The sequence below is a fragment of the Xyrauchen texanus genome, chromosome 34 (genome assembly GCF_025860055.1).
Source record: "Xyrauchen texanus isolate HMW12.3.18 chromosome 34, RBS_HiC_50CHRs, whole genome shotgun sequence".
Lineage (NCBI taxonomy): Eukaryota > Metazoa > Chordata > Actinopteri > Cypriniformes > Catostomidae > Xyrauchen > Xyrauchen texanus.
This window is the reverse complement of record NC_068309.1, coordinates 1,313,302-1,323,301: the sequence shown is the minus strand read 5'-3', so window position 1 is coordinate 1,323,301 and position 10,000 is coordinate 1,313,302. Positions and strand designations below refer to the sequence as shown.

The window sequence follows — 10,000 nt, the reverse complement described above, 5'->3', positions numbered from 1 at the left end:
GCTTTTATTGATGGGATCCTGTTCATGTAAATGATCTGTTATTACTGTTTATTTACATGATCAGCCCGTGTATTGTTATTGTGCTGAATCAAAGAACACGAGCATTCTTCTGGTTCTGATTCGGTTCTGGAATGAATGTGCTCCTGCAAACACACACGATGATGATGATGATGATGAAGAGCTGATGAAGATGATGACGATGCTGGAGTCACAGGTATCTCTCTCACACATGTGTGTCTTTGTGTTCATTTCTCCTGAAAAATACAAACAAATCCTGAATGAGTGAATCAAACACAGTGATTCAGAAACATGTGGACCGAGTCCTGTACTGTTATTAGACGGTAATGTCGCATTTTAAGATCATATTCTCATATTATGGTGTCCTATCAGACTGTACAGTATGTGTGTGTTGTTTCAGACTGTGGGTTCAAAGTACAAATAAAACTAGAATGATTCAGATATCATGATATCAAGTCGGTTCACATGCAGCTTCAAACACTGATCATAAACATCAACCTTTGATCGTCATCACTGAAATAACACACTTCCGTTATGAAACATTAATGGAGAAATGCTTGAATTTTCTCTCTGGACATTTGTTGTCAGGAATCTGTCTTAAAGGGACAGTTCACCTACATATTTAAATTCTGTCATCATTTATTCACCCTCATGCCATCCCAGATGTGAATGACTTTCTTTCTTCTGCAAGTGCAAGTGAATGGTGACCAGCTCTTTAAAGCTACAAAAAGCACATAAAGGCAGCATAAAAGTAATCCAGAAGACTCCAGTGGTTTAATCCATGACTCCAGAAGTGATATGATAGGTGTGGGTGAGAAACACATCAATATTTCATCTTTTGTTAATAAAAAATCTTTGCATTTAACTTCCTGAGACACGAGCCTGACTGCTGTCTGCATTTTTCATTTCCCTTTTAGATTTGTTACTACAACTCAAAATCTGTGTACTCAAAATAACACTATCAGAGTTCATATTAACGCTTTATAAAGTGTATCATGGTTCCACTCTGAATAGAGTTATTTTAACACTTTTAAAGTGTCTCATGGTTCCACTCTGAATAGAGTTATTTTAACGCTTTATAAAGTGTCTCACGGTTCCACTCTGAATAGAGTTATTTTAACGCTTTATAAAGTGTATCATGGTTCCACTCTGAATAGAGTTATTTTAACACTTTTAAAGTGTCTCACGGTTCCACTCTGAATAGAGTTATTTTAACGCTTTATAAAGTGTGTCATGGTTCCGCTCTGAATAGAGTTATTTTAACACTTTTAAAGTGTCTCACGGTTCCGCTCTGAATAGAGTTATTTTAACGCTTTATAAAGTGTGTCATGGTTCCACTCTGAATAGAGTTATTTTAACACTTTTAAAGTGTCTCACGGTTCAGCTCTGAATAGAGTTATTTTAACACTTTTAAAGTGTCTCACGGTTCAGCTCTGAATAGAGTTATTTTAACGCTTTTTAAAGTGTCTCATGGTTCCACTCTGAATAGAGTTATTTTAACTCTTTATAAAGTGTCTCATGGTTCCACTCTGAATAGAGTTATTTTAACTCTTTATAAAGTGTCTCATGGTTCCACTCTGAATAGAGTTATTTTAACTCTTTTTAAAGTGTCTCACGGTTCCGCTCTGAATAGAGTTATTTTAACTGCTTTTTAAAGTGTCTCATGGTTCCACTCTGAATAGAGTTATTTTAACGCTTTTTAAAGTGTCTCATGGTTCCACTCTGAATAGAGTTATTTTAACTCTTTTGAAAGTGTCTCATGGTTCCACTGAATAGAGTTATTTTAACGCTTTATAAAGTGTCTCACGGTTCCACTCTGAATAGAGTTATTTTAACTCTTTTTAAAGTGTGTCACGGTTCTACTCCGAATAAAGTTATTTTAACACTTTTAAAGTGTCTCACGGTTCCGCTCTGAATAGAGTTATTTTAACTCTTTTTAAAGTGTCTCATGGTTCCACTCTGAATAAAGTTATTTTAACACTTTTAAAGTGTCTCATGGTTCCGCTCTGAATAGAGTTATTATATCTCTTTCTAAATTGTCTCACGGTTCGCTCTGAATAGAGTTATTTTAACTCTTTCTAAAGTGTCTCATGGTTCCACTCTGAATAGAGTTATTTTAACGCTTTTTAAACTGTGTCATGGTTCCACTCTGAATAGTTATTTTAACTCTTTTTAAAGTGTGTCATGGTTCCGCTCTGAATAGAGTTATTTTAACTCTTTTTAAAGTGTGTCATGGTTCCGCTCTGAATAGTTATTTTAACTCTTTTGAAAGTGTCTCATGGTCCGCTCGAATAAACTTATTTTAACACTTTTAAAGTGTCTCAAGGTTCCACCCTGAATAGAGTTATTTTAACGCTTTTTAAAGTGTGTCATGGTTCCACCCTGAATAGAGTTATTTTAACGCTTTTAAAGTGTGTCATGGTTCCGCTCTGAATAGAGTTATTTTAACACTTTTAAAGTGTCTCACGGTTCCGCTCTGAATAGAGTTATTTTAACGCTTTTAAAGTGTCTCATGGTTCCGCTCTGAATAGAGTTATTTTAACTCTTTTTAAAGTGTCTGATGGTTCCGCTCTGAATAGAGTTATTTTAACTCTTTTTAAAGTGTGTCATGGTTCCACTCTGAATAGAGTTATTTTAACTCTTTTTAAAGTGTCTCATGGTCCACTCGAATAAAGTTATTTTAACACTTTTAAAGTGTCTCACGGTTCCGCTCTGAATAGAGTTATTTTAACTCTTTTTAAAGTGTGTCATGGTTCCACTCTGAATAGAGTTATTTAACACTTGTAAAGTGTCTCACGGTTCCGCTCTGAATAGAGTTATTTTAACGCTTTTAAAAGTGTCTCACGGTTCCACTCTGAATAGAGTTATTTTAACTCATTTTAAAGTGTCTCATGGTTCCACTCTGAATAGAGTTATTTTAACTCTTTTTAAAGTGTATCATGGTTCCACTCTGAATAGAGTTATTTTAGCAGCTTTATAAAGTGTCTCATGGTTCCACTCTGAATAGAGTTATTTTAACTCTTTTGAAAGTGTCTCATGGTTCCACTCTGAATAGAGTTATTTTAACGCTTTTTAAAGTGTGTCATGGTTCCACTCTGAATAGAGTTATTTTAACTCTTTTTAAAGTGTATCATGGTTCCACTCTGAATAGAGTTATTTTAACGCTTTTTAAAGTGTGTCATGGTTCCACTCTGAATAGAGTTATTTTAACTCTTTTTAAAGTGTCTCATGGTCCACTCCGAATAAAGTTATTTTAACACTTTTAAAGTGTCTCACGGTTCCGCTCTGAATAGAGTTATTTTAACGCTTTTAAAGTGTGTCATGGTTCCTCTGAATAGAGTTATTTTAACTCTTTTTAAAGTGTCTCATGGTCCACTCCGAATAAAGTTATTTTAACACTTTTAAAGTGTCTCATGGTTCCACTCTGAATAGTTATTTTAACTCTTTTGAAAGTGTCTCACGGTTCCACTCTGAATAGAGTTATTTTAACACTTTATAAAGTGTGTCATGGTTCCACTCTGAATAGAGTTATTTTAACTCTTTTTAAAGTGTCTCATGGTCCACTCCGAATAAAGTTATTTTAACACTTTTAAAGTGTCTCACGGTTCAGCTCTGAATAGAGTTATTTTAACACTTTTAAAGTGTCTCACGGTTCAGCTCTGAATAGAGTTATTTTAACGCTTTTAAAGTGTCTCATGGTTCCACTCTGAATAGAGTTATTTTAACTCTTTATAAAGTGTCTCACGGTTCCACTCTGAATAGAGTTATTTTAACTCTTTATAAAGTGTCTCATGGTTCCACTCTGAATAGAGTTATTTTAACTCTTTTTAAAGTGTCTCACGGTTCCGCTCTGAATAGAGTTATTTTAACGCTTTTTAAAGTGTCTCATGGTTCCACTCCGAATAGAGTTATTTTAACGCTTTTTAAAGTGTCTCATGGTTCCACTCCGAATAGAGTTATTTTAACTCTTTTGAAAGTGTCTCATGGTTCCACTGAATAGAGTTATTTTAACGCTTTATAAAGTGTCTCACGGTTCCACTCTGAATAGAGTTATTTTAACTCTTTTTAAAGTGTGTCACGGTTCTACTCCGAATAAAGTTATTTTAACACTTTTAAAGTGTCTCACGGTTCCGCTCTGAATAGAGTTATTTTAACTCTTTTTAAAGTGTCTCATGGTTCCACTCTGAATAGAGTTATTTTAACACTTTTTAAAGTGTCTCAGGGTTCCACTCTGAATAGAGTTATTATATCTCTTTCTAAATTGTCTCACGGTTCCGCTCTGAATAGAGTTATTTTAACTCTTTCTAAAGTGTCTCATGGTTCCACTCTGAATAGAGTTATTTTAACGCTTTTTAAACTGTGTCATGGTTCCACTCTGAATAGTTATTTTAACTCTTTTTAAAGTGTGTCATGGTTCCGCTCTGAATAGAGTTATTTTAACTCTTTTTAAAGTGTGTCATGGTTCCGCTCTGAATAGTTATTTTAACTCTTTTGAAAGTGTCTCATGGTCCCGCTCCGAATAAACTTATTTTAACACTTTTAAAGTGTCTCAAGGTTCCACCCTGAATAGAGTTATTTTAACGCTTTTTAAAGTGTGTCATGGTTCCACCCTGAATAGAGTTATTTTAACGCTTTTTAAAGTGTGTCATGGTTCCGCTCTGAATAGAGTTATTTTAACACTTTTAAAGTGTCTCACGGTTCCGCTCTGAATAGAGTTATTTTAACGCTTTTAAAGTGTCTCATGGTTCCGCTCTGAATAGAGTTATTTTAACTCTTTTTAAAGTGTCTGATGGTTCCGCTCTGAATAGAGTTATTTTAACTCTTTTTAAAGTGTGTCATGGTTCCACTCTGAATAGAGTTATTTTAACTCTTTTTAAAGTGTCTCATGGTCCACTCGAATAAAGTTATTTTAACACTTTTAAAGTGTCTCACGGTTCCGCTCTGAATAGAGTTATTTTAACTCTTTTTAAAGTGTGTCATGGTTCCACTCTGAATAGAGTTATTTAACACTTGTAAAGTGTCTCACGGTTCCGCTCTGAATAGAGTTATTTTAACGCTTTTAAAAGTGTCTCACGGTTCCACTCTGAATAGAGTTATTTTAACTCATTTTAAAGTGTCTCATGGTTCCACTCTGAATAGAGTTATTTTAACTCTTTTTAAAGTGTATCATGGTTCCACTCTGAATAGAGTTATTTTAACGCTTTATAAAGTGTCTCATGGTTCCACTCTGAATAGAGTTATTTTAACTCTTTTGAAAGTGTCTCATGGTTCCACTCTGAATAGAGTTATTTTAACGCTTTTTAAAGTGTGTCATGGTTCCACTCTGAATAGAGTTATTTTAACTCTTTTTAAAGTGTATCATGGTTCCACTCTGAATAGAGTTATTTTAACGCTTTTTAAAGTGTGTCATGGTTCCACTCTGAATAGAGTTATTTTAACTCTTTTTAAAGTGTCTCATGGTCCACTCCGAATAAAGTTATTTTAACACTTTTAAAGTGTCTCACGGTTCCGCTCTGAATAGAGTTATTTTAACGCTTTTTAAAGTGTGTCATGGTTCCGCTCTGAATAGAGTTATTTTAACTCTTTTGAAAGTGTCTCATGGTTCCGCTCTGAATAGAGTTATTTTAACGCTTTTAAAGTGTCTCATGGTTCCACTCTGAATAGTTATTTTAACTCTTTTGAAAGTGTCTCACGGTTCCACTCTGAATAGAGTTATTTTAACACTTTATAAAGTGTGTCATGGTTCCACTCTGAATAGAGTTATTTTAACTCTTTTTAAAGTGTCTCATGGTCCACTCCGAATAAAGTTATTTTAACACTTTTAAAGTGTCTCACGGTTCAGCTCTGAATAGAGTTATTTTAACACTTTTAAAGTGTCTCACGGTTCAGCTCTGAATAGAGTTATTTTAACGCTTTTTAAAGTGTCTCATGGTTCCACTCTGAATAGAGTTATTTTAACTCTTTATAAAGTGTCTCACGGTTCCACTCTGAATAGAGTTATTTTAACTCTTTATAAAGTGTCTCATGGTTCCACTCTGAATAGAGTTATTTTAACTCTTTTTAAAGTGTCTCACGGTTCCGCTCTGAATAGAGTTATTTTAACGCTTTTTAAAGTGTCTCATGGTTCCACTCCGAATAGAGTTATTTTAACGCTTTTTAAAGTGTCTCATGGTTCCACTCGAATAGAGTTATTTTAACTCTTTTGAAAGTGTCTCATGGTTCCACTGAATAGAGTTATTTTAACGCTTTATAAAGTGTCTCACGGTTCCACTCTGAATAGAGTTATTTTAACTCTTTTTAAAGTGTGTCACGGTTCTACTCCGAATAAAGTTATTTTAACACTTTTAAAGTGTCTCACGGTTCCGCTCTGAATAGAGTTATTTTAACTCTTTTTAAAGTGTCTCATGGTTCCACTCTGAATAGAGTTATTTTAACACTTTTTAAAGTGTCTCAGGGTTCCACTCTGAATAGAGTTATTATATCTCTTTCTAAATTGTCTCACGGTTCCGCTCTGAATAGAGTTATTTTAACTCTTTCTAAAGTGTCTCATGGTTGCACTCTGAATAGAGTTATTTTAACGCTTTTTAAACTGTGTCATGGTTCCACTCTGAATAGTTATTTTAACTCTTTTGAAAGTGTCTCACGGTTCCGCTCTGAATAGAGTTATTTTAACACTTTATAAAGTGTCTCACGGTTCCACTCTGAATAGAGTTATTTTAACGCTTTTTAAAGTCTGTCATGGTTCCACTCTGAATAGAGTTATTTTAACACTTTTAAAGTGTCTCACGGTTCCGCTCTGAATAGAGTTATTTTAACACTTTATAAAGTGTCTCACGGTTCCACTCTGAATAGAGTTATTTTAACTCTTTTGAAAGTGTCTCACGGTTCCGCTCTGAATAGAGTTATTTTAACTCTTTTGAAAGTGTCTCACGGTTCCGCTCTGAATAGAGTTATTTTAACACTTTATAAAGTGTCTCACGGTTCCACTCTGAATAGAGTTATTTTAACGCTTTTTAAAGTGTGTCATGGTTCCGCTCTGAATAGAGTTATTTTAACACCTTTAAAGTGTCTCACGGTTCCGCTCTGAATAGTTATTTTAACGCTTTTAAAGTGTCTCATGGTTCCACTCTGAATAGAGTTATTTTAACGTTTTTTAAAGTGTGTCATGGTTCCACTCTGAATAGAGTTATTTTAACACTTTTAAAGTGTCTCACGGTTCCGCTCTGAATAGAGTTATTTTAACGCTTTTTAAAGTCTGTCATGGTTCCACTCTGAATAGAGTTATTTTAACACTTTTAAAGTGTCTCATGGTCCACTCCGAATAAAGTTATTTTAACACTTTTAAAGTGTCTCACGGTTCCGCTCTGAATAGAGTTATTTTAACGCTTTATAAAGTGTCTCACGGTTCCACTCTGAATAGAGTTATTTTAACGCTTTATAAAGTCTGTCATGGTTCCACTCTGAATAGAGTTATTTTAACACTTTTAAAGTGTCTCACGGTTCCGCTCTGAATAGAGTTATTTTAACACTTTTAAAGTGTCTCACGGTTCCGCTCTGAATAGAGTTATTTTAACGCTTTTAAAAGTGTCTCATGGTTCCACTCTGAATAGAGTTATTTTAACTCTTTTTAAAGTGTCTCATGGTTCCACTCTGAATAGAGTTATTTTAACGCTTTATAAAGTGTCTCACGGTTCCACTCTGAATAGAGTTATTTTAACTCTTTTTAAAGTGTGTCACGGTTCCACTCCGAATAAAGTTATTTTAACTCTTTCTAAATTGTCTCATGGTTCCGCTCTGAATAGAGTTATTTTAACTCTTTCTAAAGTGTCTCATGGTTCCACTCTGAATAGAGTTATTTTAACGCTTTTTAAAGTGTGTCATGGTTCCACTCTGAATAGTTATTTTAACTCTTTTGAAAGTGTCTCATGGTTCCACTCTGAATAGAGTTATTTTAACGCTTTTTAAAGTGTGTCATGGTTCCACTCTGAATAGTTATTTTAACTCTTTTGAAAGTGTCTCATGGTCCACTCCGAATAAAGTTATTTTAACACTTTTAAAGTGTGTCACGGTTCCGCTCTGAATAGAGTTATTTTAACACTTTATAAATTGTCTCACGGTTCCACTCTGAATAGAGTTATTTTAACGCTTTTTAAAGTGTGTCATGGTTCCGCTCTGAATAGAGTTATTTTAACACTTTTAAAGTGTCTCACGGTTCCGCTCTGAATAGTTATTTTAACGCTTTTAAAGTGTCTCATGGTTCCACTCTGAATAGAGTTATTTTAACGCTTTTTAAAGTGTGTCATGGTTCCGCTCTGAATAGAGTTATTTTAACACTTTTAAAGTGTCTCACGGTTCCGCTCTGAATAGTTATTTTAACGCTTTTAAAGTGTCTCATGGTTCCACTCTGAATAGAGTTATTTTAACGCTTTATAAAGTGTCTCACGGTTCCACTCTGAATAGAGTTATTTTAACTCTTTTTAAAGTGTCTCACGGTTCCGCTCTGAATAGAGTTATTTTAACGCTTTTTAAAGTGTATCATGGTTCCACTCTGAATAGAGTTATTTTAACACTTTTAAAGTGTCTCACGGTTCCGCTCTGAATAGAGTTATTTTAACGCTTTATAAAGTGTCTCACGGTTCCACTCTGAATAGAGTTATTTTAACTCTTTCTAAAGTGTCTCATGGTTCCACTCTGAATAGAGTTATTTTAACGCTTTTTAAAGTGTGTCATGGTTCCGCTCTGAATAGAGTTATTTTAACGCTTTTTAAAGTGTGTCATGGTTCCGCTCTGAATAGAGTTATTTTAACACTTTTTAAAGTGTCTCACGGTTCCGCTCTGAATAGAGTTATTTTAACTCTTTCTAAAGTGTCTCATGGTTCCACTCTGAATAGAGTTATTTTAACGCTTTTTAAAGTGTGTCATGGTTCCGCTCTGAATAGAGTTATTTTAACTCTTTTGAAAGTGTCTCATGGTTCCGCTCTGAATAGAGTTATTTTAACGCTTTTTAAAGTGTGTCATGGTTCCACTCTGTATAGAGTTATTTTAACTCTTTTTAAAGTGTCTCATGGTCCACTCCGAATAAAGTTATTTTAACACTTTTAAAGTGTCTCACGGTTCCGCTCTGAATAGAGTTATTTTAACGCTTTTTAAAGTGTATCATGGTTCCACTCTGAATAGAGTTATTTTAACACTTTTAAAGTGTCTCACGGTTCCGCTCTGAATAGAGTTATTTTAACGCTTTATAAAGTGTCTCACGGTTCCACTCTGAATAGAGTTATTTTAACTCTTTCTAAAGTGTCTCATGGTTCCACTCTGAATAGAGTTATTTTAACGCTTTTTAAAGTGTGTCATGGTTCCGCTCTGAATAGAGTTATTTTAACGCTTTTTAAAGTGTGTCATGGTTCCGCTCTGAATAGAGTTATTTTAACACTTTTTAAAGTGTCTCACGGTTCCGCTCTGAATAGAGTTATTTTAACTCTTTCTAAAGTGTCTCATGGTTCCACTCTGAATAGAGTTATTTTAACGCTTTTTAAAGTGTGTCATGGTTCCGCTCTGAATAGAGTTATTTTAACTCTTTTGAAAGTGTCTCATGGTTCCGCTCTGAATAGAGTTATTTTAACGCTTTTTAAAGTGTGTCATGGTTCCACTCTGAATAGAGTTATTTTAACTCTTTTTAAAGTGTCTCATGGTCCACTCCGAATAAAGTTATTTTAACACTTTTAAAGTGTCTCACGGTTCCGCTCTGAATAGAGTTATTTTAACGCTTTTTAAAGTGTGTCATGGTTCCACTCTGAATAGAGTTATTTTAACTCTTTTTAAAGTGTCTCATGGTCCACTCCGAATAAAGTTATTTTAACACTTTTAAAGTGTCTCACGGTTCCACTCTGAATAGAGTTATTTTAACTCTTTTTAAAGTGTCTCATGGTCCACTCCGAATAAAGTTATTTTAACACTTTTAAAGTGTCTCACGGTTCCACTCTGA

General features: G+C 34.2%; 1 protein-coding gene across 1 annotated transcript in view; it reads left to right on the top strand.

The window, feature by feature from the left end:
• LOC127628184 (ral guanine nucleotide dissociation stimulator-like) overlaps positions 1–10,000 on the top strand; it is a 40,993-nt gene that overhangs the window by 283 nt on the left and 30,710 nt on the right. The window contains exon 1 of the mRNA XM_052104915.1: positions 1–214. This exon is cut by the window's left edge and continues 283 nt beyond it. Coding sequence (XP_051960875.1) covers positions 185–214 — 30 coding nt within the window. The 5' untranslated portion in view covers positions 1–184. The remainder of the gene's footprint in view (positions 215–10,000) is intronic.